At 36.9% G+C, this 19,182-nt stretch overlaps 1 protein-coding gene across 3 annotated transcripts in view; it reads left to right on the forward strand.

The window, feature by feature from the left end:
- hydin (HYDIN axonemal central pair apparatus protein) overlaps positions 1 to 19,182 on the forward strand; it is a 128,014-nt gene that overhangs the window by 5,238 nt on the left and 103,594 nt on the right. For 2 of the 3 annotated variants that reach the window (XM_073929185.1, NM_001114415.2), the window contains exons 4-6: positions 917 to 1,051; positions 3,278 to 3,477; positions 3,562 to 3,686. In XM_073929185.1, coding sequence (XP_073785286.1) covers positions 917 to 1,051; positions 3,278 to 3,477; positions 3,562 to 3,686 — 460 coding nt within the window. Of the gene's footprint in view, positions 1 to 916; positions 1,052 to 3,277; positions 3,478 to 3,561; positions 3,687 to 11,671; positions 11,838 to 19,182 lie in introns of those variants that run through there. The other variant, XM_073929186.1, reaches the window with a different exon arrangement.

Raw genomic sequence — 19,182 nt, forward strand, 5'->3', positions numbered from 1 at the left:
AATAATATAAAAAGCATTTAATAATATTATTACATTGCATTACATTATTACATACTGTAGTATGCTTTATTATGAACCTCGAATTCAAAGAATAGAAACTGAAATTTGAAAAGGGTTTACTTGCCGGAATAATTGGTAACACAGGGCATTTGCATATGACTCTTAATCATGTTCTGGACATTTTTCAATTACCAGAATTTATGAAAACCTTTACCGACACCCTTTCACTTCTTTATAAAATAGTGGCCCAAATGTAATTGTCCTTGCAAATCTTTTGTGAGCACTTCTGCTGTCAGTTGCACAAACTGCTTACAAGTTAGTCATCAAATTATTTTTTGCAAGACATAACTGTTACATTGAAAGATGTATAAATCTAATTGGAATTACAAAACAGGACCAATTACCCGTATCGATGACTGATTACTGCTAGTTAGTCAGAATTATTAAAACATAGTGGCAATGTTTGTGGCAATTGCTACTGTATTCTTGACACAAATCTGCCCTGTGGCATATATGATCTTGTTCATGTTTATTAATAGTTTCTAGACCATCTTGCAATATTCCTTTAAAACATTTGCAGATTATGTTGTCCATTTTCCTGTATAATGATCCATGACTTAATGTAGACTGACTAGTTGCTGACTACTGCAGATTCCTGAACTTGTAAAGGTTATCGAAGAAGACCATATGAACATATTTCCTATTAAAGCTAAAATAAGGAAGCCAATGCCATTTTACATTTTGTCAGATGTCTGCTAATATATATCACATTTGACTCTTATATATTTTTCCTATTTAAAATTTCATATTCATTGGTGACATGCACTATTTAACATATTGCTTTATTCCGTCAAGACAATTCATAATTCTATTCAATGTATATTCATCGCTGGCTTAATGTAACTAACTATTGCAGGTTCCTCGACTGGTAAAGGTGATTGTTGAAGACTCACTGTATTTTAAAGTGGTGAGCCCACTAGATGTTAGTAAGAAAGTGGCTCCAGGCATGGCATCTACATTCACCATTCTCTTCACTCCACAAGAGAACAAGGTAAATTTGTTAGTTCCAATAGAAATGCAATTGACGCTGTTTTATTGGTTATACATCAAACTCTATTGCTGGTGCACCTCTGGGACATTTGCTTGTATTTTTAATGAATGACCAAGAAAATTTGAATTCAGTTCAATTCAATTCATGTTTATGTGGTGCTTTAACAATATAGATTGTGTCAAAGCAGCTTAACATATTGAAGTTCTAATAAATTGAAACTGTGTCAGTCCAGTGTTGTTTAATTTTTTCTGTTGAAAGTCCAAACACTGAAGAGCAAACCCATCGATGCGCAGCTCCACAAGTACCAAGTTAATATAAAACACTGTCTTGTAAATAAACTTTAACATCAAGTTAACATATAATTTCTGATAAACTGAGAAGAGCACAGGGCACTAGAGACTTAGGGCTCTATTTTGACGATCCATGCGCAAAGTCCAAAGCGCAGGGCGCAAACGCATTAAGGGCGTGTCAGAATCCACTTTTGCTATTTTAAGGAAGAAAATATCTGCTTTTTGCCGTGGCACATGGTCTTACAGGGTTGAGCTTATTCTCTTAATGAGTTATAGGTGTGTTTTTAGAATAAACCAATCAGAGTCCCATCTCCCATTTCCTTAGAGCCAGTTGTGCCGTGCCATAGCGCATTTGCTATTTACGGATATATAAATATGATCTAAAACCTGACAGGTGGACAAATCTAAGCTTGTTTTTTATAAAAAAATATAAATATGCATATATTAAAGAATACTGCTAATAATAATGACATTTTACAAAAGCAAATTGTCACGAATAAACTGAAAAAGCCCCTTGAGATGAAGAAGACATGAAAGCATGGTTTTTATATTTATTTAGGCTAGAAAATAATAATTTTTGTAATATTTTAATCCTTTAATTCTTTTTCATATGTAAAGATATTTGCGTATTGCTGTACATCCTGCGTGTATTAAGCTGTGAGTATGCTGGTCTATTCTATATATGAATGCAGATTAGGTCATACTTATTGCAAATTTATCCAATAAAAGAGTTGTGATAGTTCAATCGGAGAAAGACAGCATAATTATTTTTCTACTAATTGAATTCTGAGTTGGGTTTAGATGCAAGGATTTTTTTTAGCATGTGGCTAGAAGACTCTGGATTAACTTTCCAATGCAGAAATTTCTGAAGCCTTGGGTTTATTAAATTAAATGTGAGGTAAGATATTTAATGGCAAAATAAACTTTTTTCTCAGTATTTGTGTTTTGACTATGGTAAGTGTGCCATTGCTAAGACTATATACCAAAAAGTGTAAACATTAAACCTTCAGGCATTGAGAGCATTCTGCTCAAATATTTCAATCACTTTCCAGCTTGACAATACGTGAGCGTTGAGACAGTGGTTTCTATTTCTGGCAGGCCGTGTTTATTATTTATTTTCCTGACGTGGGAAAATAAACTAAGATTCACTTAAAGCAAAGCAAGCTAATATTCAAAGACTCACCAAAGTATGCATAGACAGACAACTGGGGGAAACAATGATAAACACTGGCAGTGTTTTTACAAAAATGTAAAATCTGATTTTAGTCTAAACACCAACAATAAATTCATGTTTTTGCTATTTACTGTCACTCCTCATATTAACTCAACACTATGTAACATTATTGCTTATGAAACCTGCATGGATGATGAATGATAATTGGAATAGTTTGCTATTAATGTTGTGAATGCTGTCAAGTATAAGTTTCTCCATGAGCAGTGCAAAACACATGAATTGCTTAAAACGGTGCACTCCAGAGCTCTTGGTCTCTGATTGGGGCAACATCAAACCACACATGCATGACATTTAAATCAATGGGTTTCATAGCGCAGCACTTTCCATGTCTGGTGTGAGAGCTGCTTCATTTCGCATAGTTATGACAGCTGGAGGGAGAGTGAAACCCATGCTCTCAGGAATTCTAGGTGGTGCGGGAGCAGTGTAATCTTTTTTAGGGGGCTTATATTTTTGATAATTTTTCTCTTTTGTCCAAAAAGCGAACATGCATTTTTCAGGCAATATCTTTCTGAAAATTATGTGCATCCTGGTAAAGAGTTTTTTTTACCACTGAAATAATTATAGAGTCATTATTTAAAAGTTAAAAAAAATTTTTTTGTTGCTTTTAATAGTTAAATACTCAAAGAGTAAGACTAGTCTTAGTCTTGAAGCTACATACTGCCTCTCTTAACAGCCACTGACAATCCGATGCTTGAATCGCAGGATTATATCCACAGTGTCATCTGTGTGACTGAACGTGAGAAGTTTGAGGTGCCCATTCGTGCGATTGGACCCCGTGCCATCTTGGACTTTCCAGACAGTCTCCATTTCTTAGTGTGTCCAGTCAAGTGCTTATCCCAGAGAACTCTGCTTGTACGAAACATAGGAAATTGTGAGGCTAAATTCAAGCTTAGCACATGCAGGTAAGAGAGCAGCGTCAGTGCAAATTGCTTTGACATTGTAGTACGAAGACAGTGTGTCTGTAATGATGTATGTGTTCCCAACAGGCCGTTTTCTGTAGAGCCATCTGTAGGGACGCTTATTGCTGGTCAATGCATGCAAGTTACTGTTGGGTTCATGCCTAAAACCACAGGGGATCACAGTCAGGTTTTGCTGCTGCACTACCATTCAGGTACTTGCTGCTAATTACATCACCACAATCTGCTCTTCCCACAAACTCCTCTTCTGCACACGGCTATATGTCACTGTGACACAAATACTGATTTCCTCATCTCCAGCCCACTCACATGTGTAAATGATCTTATTATTAAGCTTCACGATTAATGTCTCATCACATTTTTTTATACTTTCATAATTACTAAAGTTTTCATGTATTAATGCTCTTTACTTCTCACAGCCTGCACAGACACAAATGTGGGTGACATTTGAAAGTAAAACATCACATTGACACATCACATAAGCTGAATTACATTATACTATTTGTGGCAGAGTATATCTCTACATGACTTTCCTCATGGTTTTGTGGAATTGAATGTATTATTCTTTAAGCGCTGATTACCCTGAGGTTAGTACGATTAAAAAGCATCAGTTATTTTGTGGTATTTGAGCTCAAATTCATATTTGTTCTTTCAAGGGGTAGCCTTTAGGTGGATAGTTTTATTAATAAATCCTATTACCAGATTTTTGATATGCTGTGGGTGCTTGGTTATTCTTATAAATAATACATTCCCTTATCTGCCTGATGATGAGGTATACATTATAATAGTCTAATAAGAATCCAATTTTGGAATCTCTATACGTGCCACAAAATAAATTACTTTTCAGAAGTTTAGTCAATAAGACTTTTTTACAGACATTTTAGGAAAGGATACCTTAAGTTGAATTAGAAGTGGCTAAAAAAGGATCTTTACATGGTTACTAAGGCCCAATCCCAATTTTACCCCTTAGCCACTCCCCTTATCCCTACCCGTCATTTTGCGCATTCACATGAAGGGGTAGGGGTGTCCCAATTCTCTTTAGCTTGAAGGCGTAGGGCTAAGGGGAAGGGCTAGATACCCCTTTAAATTGAGATTACACTCGAAACCAAGGAGTGAGAAAATTTCTAAGAATACACCAGTTACAGCGGCAGCATGGCTGCACACGGAAGTAAAAAGATGCACAAATTTGTATTTTTTGTCATTATTATGAATTTTTACAACAAACAAGAAAATGCAACCTTGGCTCATTCTGGAAACGTAGCTCCGCGGACGTTTCTGGAGACCGCGAAATACGTCCCGGGAGGTACGTATTTGTGCAGTTTTTGTTTTCGCAAATCCGCGAGAGGCTGCTGTGCATGCTTTTTTGTGCCGTTCGCGCACGCGCTGTTCTCTCGTAAAAAGCTGCTAAAGGCCGCTGTCGAGCGACCGTCTGTCCGACTGACTGACTGACTGACTGACTGAATGAATCGGCCGACCCACCTTCCTCCTTCTCCTTCCCTAAACCCAAGCAACGATTTACAAAAGCCGTCCAGAAAAAGAAAAAACCTCATCTGGTTTTGACTGCGTTTTCAGATTTCACTGCATTCTCGCCCCATTATGAACTCGTTTACTTTCTTTTTTGGATTCTGTTTTTTGTCTTACCTGATTTATTGAACCGCTCCTCCCCGGACTTGAACCCGGTCATCGCAGCCAGCTCCCCTCCGGGCCTCCCCTCCGCTGATGTAACACGATGAGTTAACCGGACAAACTGGTAGCAGCGGGAAAACCCTCCACACGGAGGTGAGCCGTCAGCCGGCGAGCGCGAAGAGGAGCAGCGTCACACCGCCCCGTAGCGTTCGCTTGAAAAAATGAAATGCAGCCATACGTACCTCCGGCAACATAAATTGCAGTCTCCAGAAACGTCCGAGGGGCTATGTTTTCAGAATGAGCCTGGGTTGAGCATTTGTTTTAATATATTCATAAATGCGTTTGTGTTTTACTGTCATGATAAGAAAAAAAAAAAAAAAAAACGGGATTGGTCTTAATTCTATTTCAAATTTATGCTCATTTAGAATTTTTTTGAACTAATATATTGAATTTTTAAAAAATTTATATATGTTTATGCAAGAGTTCTGTCTGGTTCTTGAATTTGATTGACTGATGGCCGTGAGATATTAAAGTAATATCAGCACTCGTACAACCTCTTCACCCTTGTGTATTACTCTGCCCACACGAGTTGCAAGCAGAGGACTACAGTTTGACAAATATTGCAGCTGTTTGACAACATAATGTACTTTTGAGACTTTTTTAGGTAGGATTGAAGTTGTTTATATTGCAACTATGCAGTTTATTTATAAGGATAGTGCCTATTTTAAATATTCATAATTTCAGAGATTCAGCACGGAAATCAACCTTAAAAGCTTAAAATGTGACTTGTTTTGTCATCACTTTTGATATTAGGCTAGAGAATCACTTAAATACTCTCTCTAAAGTGACGTTTGTATGTGATGTGTATAAACAGTGGAAAAAAGTAGTTCCTCTTAAAAAAAGAGTTTTTTTTAGACTTTTTGTGTTTGTTTTTTGTTTTTTATATACACAATTTTGCCATCAAACTGTTGTATAAACGCAATGTCACACTCGTAGTAGTGCGATATTGCTGTATATCGTTACTGGTGGAGGGCACTAAGGCGCTCGGTCGGCTGGCTTGAGCCAACGCACGCCTTCTACCAGTGCCGAAATACAGCCATATCCCACTGCTACGAGTATGATTATATATATTTATATGTTTCAAAAATCTTTATCAGCATAACATCAATATGTTAGAATAATTAACAAATTGTAATTTTTCCACTACTGTATATGATTAAATGATTATCAAAACATTTGGGATATGATGATATACAGTTATCATACAGTATTATGACTGCTGCTTCTTCTATAACAGACGTTTTCAACAGAAAATAACTAATTTTAAGTTGGGAAGGCATAAAAACAGGAGCAGTGAATGCAATATGTGCTAATAAAGCAACATTTATCCAATGGGACAGTTGACTGCTTTCCCCATCTGCCCTGAAACTCTCTCCCAGCAGACCTGGGCCAACAGACATTCATTATTGATATACCTTATTTTGTTTTTGAACAGGCAAATTGGTGAAATTACTGAAATTTCCAATAGTCGGCAACCCTTTGAACTTTCTAGAGCAAATAATTTATGCAATGATATGTCTTATTATTCAGTAGTTTATTTGTTGTTAGGATTTGTTTGATTATGTTTAAATGCTGACTCATTGTTTTATGTAAATCAGCTGCAGACTGAGAAGCATTATTCATAGGGTGCTGAGAATTTTTAAAATAAAGATCATGTGGTTGTGTAAGTGAGTGTGTTTAAACTGATATGGCAGTGCGAGCATGAATTATCGTCTGTGTGAATGTGCGTATATGTTTCAGCCTATAATTCAGCATGTGGTTTGGGAACGTGTGTGTAAGGTTTGTGCAGGTGCTCAGCCTGTCTCACCGAATAAACACACAGGTCTGCTGAAGGCCATGGGCATTAACATTTCAATATGCGCTCTGCTCTAAAAATATTACTTTGCGCCCATCAGGGGAGTATCATTTTTAATTTAGCGCCTTTTCCTGTCTCCTCCTCATTTATGTTTAACATGAAGCTGCTTTGGAGCATGTCTTCATTGGTTTGGTTGAGGGGTTGGCAGAAACATCTCCCTGTCGTCCCAGTTGCCTCTCAGATAAGCACATAGGGTTGTCTTAAGTCTCTAAAGGTGATCTCTCTCTCTCTACTTTATAGGGGAAACAATAACCCTGCACTGTTTTGTACTGTTTCCCAGAGATGGGTAGGCATCCGCTGTGTAAAAACGTGCTGGATAAGTTGGCGGTTCATTCCGCTGTGGCGACCCCAGATTAATAAAGGGACTAAGCCGAAAAGAAAATGAATGAATTAATGTTTTGTACTGAAGGTATAATGCTTTCAACCAAAATATGTAAAAAGTGTAACATTAATTCTTCTATTGAAAAAAAAAAATCCAGCTGACTGCTTAAATAAAAAGAAGCTAAAGCAGCAAAATTGCTGAACCTCACTTCATTGCATTCAGTCAACTTAAGTATTTTGTGTTAAAGCTACATGAATTGTTGGAACGCAACAAAAATCAGTCCAAGGCACTCAAAAATGTAAATTAAAAAATATTTTAAAAAATATTAAAATGCCTTTATTCACAGGGGTATTCTCTAATTTAAAAAATGTATGCGTTTCGGCAGAGAGCTGCCTTCATCAGGCTTACCACATGAAATTTTACCCAGGTTACCCTGATGAAGCCAGCTCTCTGCCGAAAAGTGTAGTGTTTTTAAAAATTAGCTATGTGAATAAAGGCTTTTTAATATTTTTTCAACATCTTTCGAGTGCTTTGGACTGATTTTTGTTGCTGGTTCCGATGAATAATTTGCCCAAAGAGCAGCGAAACGTTATTTGAGCTACCCCAGAGCATTTTTGTTTGTTTTGGAGATTTTTATACACTGTAAAACCCAACAGTCAACTTTATCACAATAAATGTGTGTAGTTAACTCAAAATTGACTGAAAGTTGATTCTACTCATTTGAAAAGAGTTTTGAACTTAGTGTTGAAGATAATGAGCCAATTAATATCTCATTACTTCAACTTAAATAGAGTAAGTTCACAGTAATCATATATGTTAGTTTTTTTGTTTTAACTCAAATGGTTTGTTGCCATTGGTTTCCTCAAACAGTTTGAGCTGACTTAACTAACTATGTTTTACAGTACTCAGTTGGTTTGAGTTCTCTTCATTTATTGGGGTTTACTGTGCTCAAATTGCTTCATTTACTCAAATGGATTAAGTTCAAAGTATTTATTAAGATTAATTTTTGAATTTAAATGGTTTGTTGCAATCAATTTCTTCAAATGGTTTGAGTTACCTTAACTTTTTGGGTTCTGCAGTGTATATGAATAGTTTTTGTTGCAATAACTAAAAATTCACAGGTGGATTTTTAGTTTTGCATATGACAATTGGAAGAGTAAATGCTAAAATTAGGCATTGAAATTATTTTGTGCTCCTTTTACTGTTAAGTAATTTATTACATGTTAAAATGGTGTTATCACTGTGTGTAGATTATAGTTGGGTTATTTGATATCTACTATGAACGTTGTAATCTCTTGAAATTAGCATTTGAAATGGTAATAAAAGGTGTGTCCCTTTTTATTTTTTTTAGTTTGACCTTAAATGAACTTTTTTATGTTTTTGTAAATTGTAGTAAAAATTGTACATTTTACAAAATTTTAACTTACAAACTAAATGAGAACATGTGGGGTGGCATGGTGGCTCAGTGATTAGCACTGTCATCTCCACAGCAAGAACCACAGTCGCTGGTTCTATTCCCGACTGGGTCAGTTGGCAATTCTGTGTAGAGTTTGCATGTTCTCCCCATGTTGGCATGGGTTTCCTCTGGGTGCTCTGGCTCTGGGTGCAATCTGCCAAATTACTTGCTCCAGAAAGTTCAAAGGCTTGCCGACTATTGGAAATTTCAGTAATTTCACCAATCTTGCCATCTGCTTGCCTTACATAGTTTTAATAAGTTGTAATGTTCTTTCTGGTTTCCATGTACAGATTCAGCAGTCACAAAAATGTATCAAAACCTAGAGCAATGGTTATATTATAGGAGAAATACAACCAGTTATTTGGTTCAATGACTGAAGTGTTTCTAAAAGTCTCCATTTTCAAGGGTCAGAAACTCTGTGGACTGTGGATGCCAAGCATAATTGTAGCAAAACAGTTATGCTCAGGGCTTGACATTTACTTGTTTGATCACCAGCCACTGTGGCTAGTAGATTTCCAACATAACTAGCCTCTCGCTATTTTCACTAGCCACACTTTTCTTGTTGGGAAAATATATTTTGCTTAAATTTGACTTTGACATGCTAAATTACTTGATTTAGATGTTGTGTTATGTCCACATGCCTTCTCATTCAATTAACTTCTTGTGTGTATTGTGTATTAGCTTGCTCATTGTGCATGAGCAAATGGGTTTTGGCACAATACAATCAGTTTTTATTTCATGACTTTTCAGGGCTCAAAATTAAGGATTTACCAAATTTATCTCTAACCACATCAAATAAGCATTTCGTAGCTACATTTTTTAAAGTGTAAAAACAAGGAAAATAAAGCTTTATAGGTGCACTTTTTAAATCATCAAAACTTTTCTTTAAAAAAACATTACATTATTTAAAAAATAATTATTGTCATGTATCTAAAATATGCACAGTAATCGGTCCTGGCTAAAAGTCTCAGATCACCAGTTAACTACACATAAACGGCGAGTAATCTCCCATTAATGCAATGTTATTGTAAAAAATTAAAAATTAAAATTAAACCATATTAACAAAAATAACTGTAAGCAAAAGATAGCAGGTGAAACATACCATGCACATGGTTAATGTTTGGCCTGCTAATAATCTCATCTAAGAATAATTCAAATGAAAGCAGTGACCCCTGCTGCTTACAAAAGAATATGTGTTTTTTTTTTTATCTTGAGCTATTGAAAGTAGAAGGACTGTGGGTTCATGATCATCGCTCTGTGTCTATTTCGATTCGAACCAATTGCACCCGTTGCACTTCCTCTAGGCACGGTTGCTTTGCACAACTAAACGGGAGCGCGCGCATGCTTTTTGACAGTCGTGCGCATCACATAAGCTGTTAGCATAAGTGATCATGCTCTCATTCTGTATTTACCATTCTTTTGCTCTCGCGAACACAGTTATTTTTGTCTGTTGTGCTGCTTCTCGATTCTAATATCACATTTGCATGAACATTGGGCCATGCTTATTGTCGAACCCTGCTTTTAAGAAAACTACAATTACTAAACTACAACCAGCCAAAGTAGCTAGTGGAGGTGTCTGTCTAACCCGCCAGAGCAAAAATCTACCCGCATTTGGCGGGTTGGCGGGTGGTAATATAAAGCTCTGGTTATGCTGTAAGTTATATGAAGATGCTCACTTGCGTAGAAACACTTTAGCAGATACTTAGTCATCCACAGATTGGTTTAAATATACAGGATATACGTTTTCGAGTCGAGTGTGCAGCAGTCTTTTTCATCTCCAGCTATAGATCACATATGATTGTGGCCGGAAATGAATAAGAATTATTTATATTATTTATTAAATTTCCCATTAATTGTATTTTACCATTGTCCAACCCTAAACCCAACCGTCACAGTAATGTACAAACTGATCTGGGTCTGGAATCTTCTCTATTAGTATAGCTAACTAACCATATGGATGGATGATAACAGCCTTATAAGCCTACTAGGCCCCTACTGGCCCAGATCTATCAGCTGACAGCCACTGATAATACCCATTAAATCGAGTGATAACATTCAAAGTGGGTGGTCTCAGTCTGAATGATCTTTATGTAAAAATGCATGACCAAAACAATGAATGAATCTCAGAACAAAGTCATACATACATTTCCTGTTGATGCCATATGTTTTGCTGAAAGATCATTTAGAATTTTGATGAGTCGTTATTGTCAACTTTAAAAGACAATCGTGAATATGTGATAAAAAGTTTCGTCTCGGACTGTTATTTCAAGTACAATTCCATGCCACGAAATGTGATTGGTTGGTTTACCTGTAAGTCATTTAATTTAGTGTGCGGTTCTTGACTATTCAAAGCGACCAAAGCTCCCAGACCTTCAGCTGTCAGTCCGAGGTCTGGCTACGCGAAACTAGTGTACATATAGTGCACATTCACTCAATCAGTGACTCTGACAAATATGCAAATAAGAATGCTTACCCAGGGTTTAGAAATGAACTGCACTGTTTGAAACATCAGAATGCTTAGGATTAATTGTTAACCCAGAATTGAGTCTCAAGATGTGCCAGGGTTCCCTATATTGACTCAGGGTTAACTAGTTTGACTAGCTGTTATAGATCTCCGGGGGAATGTTACTGGATCTGTCTTAATATCGTTTAACAACACTCTCAAACTTTAAATGGAAGAACACAAAATTTATTAGTGCACTAATTCAATTCTTTCATCTCAGTTTTAAAGCCTTTCAGTCAGCAACCAAGCAATTTCCTGTAATCTGTGATGTGCTTAGCTGAGATCTAAAGGTTAGTGTCCGCGTTACTCATTTACAACTAGAAGACGGGTTTAAAATGAACAACCAAGGTGCAATCTGGCACAGTGCCGTTAAATTGCACTGTTTTGAGTGTCCATGAATAATGGACTACAAAGCTAAAGAGTTACTGAAGCCCATGTAGTCCCTCTGAAACCATAATCTGTTTAATTACCAATAGCTGGAAGAAAGTAGAGACACTATCTCCTCTTTGCAACACAGCCAAGGGTGAGTTACTTAATCTGTCCTACATTTTCAGATGCCTCCCAGCTGTTTTGCTTCGTATCATCTGAATTATCCAGGCTGGAGAGTTTGCCCATTGACTTTAAAATATGCATAAGGAGCCAAAAAGCTCTGGGTTTAGCAGCTGCAGCAGTGGGGCAAAGGGGATCCTACCTACTAGTACACACGCTCTCGTTCTTACAGCGTGAAAGTGATTTCCTTTTAAGAGACACTTGGGATTGTTCAAAGGATTTCCCTCCCATAATTTCTGCAGATATTTCTGGCTGTAAATAAGGAACGCATGCACGGAACTTCAGCATGATAAACGGTTTGTTTCATGCGTGGTAATGCGTGTATCTCATTTCTTAGATTTCCCGTTACAAATAGCAGTGCAGTGAATTACCCATGGCTTGTTTGCTATTAACGGTGTTCATATAGAAACAAAATCTCATTATCTTTGCATTCAGTGACAAGAGATGCAGGGAGAGCTGTGAGCATCTAGATCTGTTTAAATGGCAACACAGAAGTGAGGAGAGCTAATGAAAAAAACAGCATTATCGTCGTGAATGAAAAAGCACGATGCACCAAAGCAAAACAAACAAACACATCAGCTTTGTTACACGGGTCACAGGTTGCGTTTTCCATTCTGTCTACAGTGTATCAATCTCTCTCTTCTGTCTATTCAATAGTGTGTCTTCTGCTCAGACAGCATAACTTAATGCATACAAAACATGTCATGAAAATAAATAAGATAATTACTGCTGTACGTTGAATGAATGGTTAAAATGTGTCGTGCTACTGTAAGAATACAATGCACAAACTGGCAAATTCCTTAGAAATGCCACAGAATTGGTGGCTGGGTTATTAAATGTGAATAAATAAATGGAATAACAAATATATAAGTAATACACTCAGAAAATTCAGGGATTGGACAATAAATATGGACAAAAATAAAATCGCTGGGTTAAGTTATTACCCAAATTTGGGTTAAAACAACTAAGCATTTTTAGTGTTGTTGATATATTTGTTATTCATTTAATGATGCATGTTTCATTCACTGTAGACTTATTAAGTCTTAATGTACTGTACACAACCTGACAAAAGTCTTGTCGTCAATCCCAGTTGTAAGAGCAACAAATAATAATTTGACTTTTAGTTGATCATTTGGAAAAGTGACAAAAGGTAGATTTCTCAGATGAATTATCTGTTGAACTGCATCCCAATCATCGCAAATACTGCAGAAGACTTATTGGCACCAGCATGGACCCAAGATTATCACAGAAATCAGTCAAGTTTAGGGAAGGAAAAATCAGGGTTTGCGGTTACATTTAGTATGGAGGCGTGCGAGAGATTTGCAGAGTGGATGCCAACATCAACAGTTTGAGGTATCAAGACATTTGGGCTGCCCATTACAAAACAAACCACTGGAGAGGGCAAGTTCTTCAGCAGGATAGCACTTCTTCTCATACTTCAGCCTCCACATTAAAGTTCCTGAAAGCAAAGACGGTCAAGGTGCTCCAGGATTGGCCAGCCCAGTCACCAGTAGTAAACATTATTGAGCATGTCTGGGGTAAAATGAAGGAAGAGGCATTGAAGATTAATCCAAACGATCTTGATGAACTCTGAGATTCCTGCAAGATCGCTTTCTTTGCCATTCCTGATGACTTTATTAATAAGTAATTTGAATCATTGCAGAGATGTATGGATGCAGTCGTCCAAGCTCATGGGTAGTCATTCACAATATATATTTTTTTTCCACTGCACCTTGACTTTATATTATATACTGTACATTATTTCTGTTAAGTAACAAGACCTTTGTCTAAGCAAAGTCAAACATTACTGTCCTAATTAAATGATTAAAAATCAAGGCATGATCATATTTTATTTTGGTAAAATAAGCGTATATCCAGAGGCCTTTGCCTTTCAAACAAAACACTTCTAATATCAAATGATCAAATAGTCAAGCTACAAACAATTTAGCTTACCCAATTCACTTATAGCGCATGTCTTTGGACTGTGGGGGAAACCGGAGCCCCCGGAGGAAACCCATGCAAACACAAAGAGAACATGCAAACTCTACACAGAAATGCTAACTGGCCCAGTTAGTTTTCTGTCTTTTAGTAGATATATTACATGAGATACTTGCTTTGTTTACAAAATAAAGATAATCTAATTGGATTGGCATTTTAAACATTAAATAAAAGTTTAACACATATGATTGTTTTAGTTATGATACTCCCAAAATAATTCAGCAGAAATCCGCAGATTTTTACCAAAATTCTCCCCAGAAATAGCAAAAAATGTCCGCAGATTCCGTCTGGCCCTAGTGATCGGTTGCAGCTGGAAGGGCATCCACTGCGGAAGACATATGCTGGATTAGTTGGCAGTTCATTCCACTGTGGCAACCCCAGATTAATTAAGGGCCAAAAAGAAAATAAATGAATAAAATGGGATAAATGCTACATATTTCTTTGCCAAACTCTAGACATTCAGTTTTAGATGTTAACAAACAAAACAGCACCTTTTAGGTGGTCAGAATTATGCTATCAAACAAATTATCACAGATTTTACCACATTTTACTACAGAGCTTCACATATTTTATAGAGCTTTGCTTTTACGGTTCTTATTTTTTTGTTTGGTTTTGTTTTGTTTTATATAAATATGCACTTGACTGTGTTTGACCATTATGTCCTTATCTTGTTTTTAAAATTCAGGTCAATCCTGACTTTATGAGTTCAATTCAAAAAGTGCATATTGTATGAATAGTCTTTTAGGATGGCCGCTATGTTCTACTATATGTTACTGACTTTGTCAAGACTTAAAGAGCCCCTATTTTGCTTTACAAAAGGTCATATTTTGGTTTTGGTGACTCCAACAACAGGCTGATATGCAGGCAAGGTCAAAAAACACTTTTATTGTCTTATAATATACATTTATTTAACCTAATTATCCCAGTGACTCTCATATAATTTGTTCAGCAGTTCATTTGTTCCCAAACCCCTCCTTTGCGTGAGGCTAATCTGCTGTGGTTGGTCTGATTATCCAGTCTATTGTGATTGGTGATTGGTTTCAGCGTGAGACAGAGAGAAACGGCCACCATGGCTATGAAGTAGTAGAGAGTATATGAAAGCCCAATGCATGAATGCAATAAAGCAATGGAGTTAAACACCAGCATATTACTATACTCTTACACCTCACCCCACGTAATAACAACGACACACATTCAGTATTAATCCACACAGTGGCAAACTATTTTGAAAATTGACTGTGCCTCGTGTGTGTAGGAACAGCTGATGGTGGCCATAGCAAAGACAAACGGCAGAGGATTGCAAGTACATAAACGCATTTAAATCGGTAAAGCAAGAAGCACACATCGCATTTTCAATGTTGTTTTGGACTTTATGTTAATAGCCCTATACATGTTTAACCTGAGAGATACAGTACAAGCACTGATCTACTGTGTAATAGATAAGTGATTACAAGCCACTTGGAGCGATTACAACTTACAACTCACAATTAAATACATATTTTGCAACTACACAAAATGAGGCAACAATTTTAATTACTCTTACATGTTTTGATTCGAAGGAAAAAGAAACTGGTCCATATGAACTGCAACTGTTAATGACAAAGTCCCTGTCAAAGTCTGACAAAGTCCCATACATAGTCTCTGCTGCTTCTTGCTTCTATAGCAAACGGCTGGCGAATCCCGCGTAGCAGTGTAGCTTATTGCATCAAAAATCAGAATAATGACAGGAACAAACACAGCACACAGTTGGCTATACTGTGGTATCATTGTGAAAATTAACTTTAAACCTTTATTCCCTACAGCCGAATCTCCATCTATCAGTGATCATCATCTTCATGTCATGATCAGTCCTGTGATCCCTTGCGCTCTGCTAGTGTCTGAAGGAAAAGAGGTGTTCACGTTTTACCGGATCTGGCACTACATATTTGATGATGTACTGTATAAACGTTGATGCGTTCAGGCAAAAGATCCGAACCCAACACAAATTATTTATTCGACTCTGTGTTGACTATTCCGTTAAAGAATCAATAATTTTAACAAAGTTGCACTTTCAGGTTTGAACCTCAGCTGGTTGTTTTCATTTACTTGTGTTACACTTTCAAAAACCCATAGGAGGGGCTTTTTAAATAACATGGCAAAACAGCATTTCACTTCACTCATAAAAGCAGATTTTTTATTTTCAGAATCCATATTGTTTCAACACAAGACTTCCAAGAGCAAATAGCTGTTTGCGAATGTATGCTTTGGTCATCTCAGGTTTGTTTTCATTTGATCTGGAGGTCCAAATGTGTATTCCACAGTCTACCTTTATGATATAAGCAGACCACTTTCCTCCTTGAGAAGAACTCCCTAATCTCGGCAGGCTTTTTAGAGTGCACTTAAAGAGTAAGCTGATGAAGACATCTCACACACACACACACATTGCCGCACTATGAAAGCTTTTCTCATTTCCCATTCTTCTCCCCTCCCCTCTCTTCTGAACAGCTCCCACAATCCCTCAGCCTGCTGGCAGATGCCGTGTCCCATCAAAGACACAATTTCCTTCCCTCTTTTTTCCCTCATGAAGCTTCAAGCATAGAGGTTAAATGTCTCTGGCTCATTTGTGAAAAGTGATATCTACGGCAAATTAATCAGCGGAGAGACTAAGAGGATGGAAGAGCGAGACTGGAAAGGAGCAGAGAAACCATAGCACACAACCTGTCTTCTGCCTTTATCATCTTCAGAATACCACTGATTTCATTTCTTCTCCCACAATGTTTTGATACACTCACTCTGATATCACTCTCCCTCTCTCTGTCTTTTCTTACATAATGTCTTATTTTTTTTCCCCATACGGCTTCTTTCTTCTCCTTCTGAGGCTGTTGTAGCTTAAACATTTATGCAAATACTTCCACTTCAGGTACATCATAGAGTATGTGCTGGAGTTTCAATAGCTTGTTTGAAATGAGCACTGCCCTTAAGCTAGGAGACATGCTTGGATAGCAATTGCTGTAAAGAAAAATGATCCGGGCTCCTGTCTCCTCTTTCTCAGACTCTTTAGCCTCTGCTGCACAGCACAGAAAATGGTCTGGTGAAGGCTTATAGTGTTACAAATTGTTTACATTGTGCAAGTCACTGTTTTTTATTTTTGCGGTTTAACCTTCAGCTGCAGTTCTTGCTGGTTGTATATAATCTATTAGCATTACAGTGCATAATCAGGGTTTCTGTAGGGTCTTAAAATGTCTTAAATTACCAAAGTCTAAATTTTAGGCATGAAAAAGTTTAAAAACAATTTTAAGTTAAAAAATTTACTGAAATATTGTTTTGTAGGTCTTATATCTTATTTAAACAAGTCTTAATTTTTCTTTGTTTATGTATAGCTACCCAATCTGGTCAAAACCAATACAATCACCAACAATCCCAATCTCAATAAAACTTTAAACTTTTTATTTAAAAGGTAAATTTGAACTCTATTTATAATCTTGGTTTAATTATTTTCCTTACAATAACATTTGTTTAAAAATGCTCTGTGTATTTACTTCTAAGGACACCAACCTGGACAGATTGTTGTACATAGATTTAGTTTATTATAATTTTTAAAACGTTTAAAACAAATTGGTTTACATTTTTATTTTAAACAAAGGTTATATTTGGGAAAATGTGCATGGATACAAGTAGACTAGTAGATTTCTTGTTTTTACACAATATTTATTAACTATTTTGCCAAGAAATATAAAAAATATTTCATTTTTATTATTGATTTATTATTGTAATATTAAATGTATTAAATAATACAATTTAAATAAAACTAAATTATTTAATTAAAATAAAATCCTTAGCCTGTAACCCTTCATGAGTCTAAAATCTAATTTATAATGGTCTTAAAAATGTCTTTTTTATTTTATTTTTTTATTTAAATTTTTATTTTAACTTGATAATAAATGATTACAAAATTGTGCATTTGGCAATCTCAATAGCCTAATTTGTATATTAGCATGTACTAATTAAAATAACCCAGGGTCACAAAAAATGTGTGAATGTGGTGACAAAAAAGTACATTCCTGTATGTTTGTTGGCAGTTGGCAGTTGGCAGGTGAAATGTCTGGTAAGTGGTGCTGAAAAGCATGTTTGATAGCAACATAGGCTTATTCCTGAAAATGTACCCTCCTATACATTTCTAGAGATTGCGAAATATGTAGCCAGAGAAACGTATGCATTTCGACTTAAAAAAAAAAACGCTACGGGGGTGTATGACATCATTCCCTTTCGTGTTAACCAGCTGACCGCATACCTCTGCATGGATAGCTTGCCGCTGTTACCAGTTAGTCCAGTGGCTCGCCATGTACGTTGGCAGACTTGAAACGCTATAGAGGAGTTGACTGCAATGACTGATACGTGGTAAAAATTACGCTGATGCAAGGGCTTTTCTTTTTCTGGATTGCTTTTGAAAACACTGCCTGTTGGGTTTAAGGAAGTGGGTGAGCCCTGGTCAATTGGTGCTTTTTAAAACACTATCGGTTGGGTTTAGGGAAGGAGTAGGGTGGGGCAGTCGATCAGTCAGTCAGTCAGTCAGTCAACAGCGGCCTCTGATGGATTTACATGAATGGCACTCGTGAAAGAAATTTGAGATCTCAAAAAGCATATACATGGCAGCTTCTAATGGATTCATGAAAACAAAAATGGCAAAAAAAAAAAACATTGCTCCTGCACGTATTTGGCGATCTCCAGAAATCTATGTAGGAGTCCATAATCAGAATGAGCCGTATAAGTGTGGTTTATTTAGAAACTATTTTCGAGAGGATCACGTTCTTATGATCAACACGGCTGGCACCTAATTAGCTCTGTAATCTGCTCTATTAGATGATTACAGAAGCATTAGATATAACCAAAGTTTTTCACTCCAGTTATCTTTGTCTTGAAGTTTCCACCCCTTCTTTCCACCCTTTTTTCCGATAGGGCGACACGGTGGGCCAGTGGCTAGCACTGTTGCCTCACAGCAAGAACACCGCTGGTCCAACCTCCTATCGGGCAGGTTGGCGTTTCTGTGTGGAGTGTCTATGTTCTCCCAGTGTTTGTGTGGGTTTTCCTCGGGTTCCCAGGTTTCCTCCCACCGTCCAAAAACATACACCATAAACAATTAACTAAACCAAATGATTACCCAAGACAACCTTAGTTTACACTTCTCACAGGGTGACAAGCAGGGGACTTCTCGAGACCTACCTGAGCTCAAACTCCCCTCTCGCCCTTTTAACGGGAGAGAGCCCCAGGCTGGAGGATATTACGAGCTCAGGGCTTTCTCCCGGGACAGCATGCCAATTACTCTTTATTGATTATCAGCTAAG

The sequence above is a fragment of the Danio rerio genome, chromosome 18 (genome assembly GCF_049306965.1).
Source record: "Danio rerio strain Tuebingen ecotype United States chromosome 18, GRCz12tu, whole genome shotgun sequence".
Classification (NCBI taxonomy): Eukaryota; Metazoa; Chordata; class Actinopteri; order Cypriniformes; family Danionidae; genus Danio; species Danio rerio.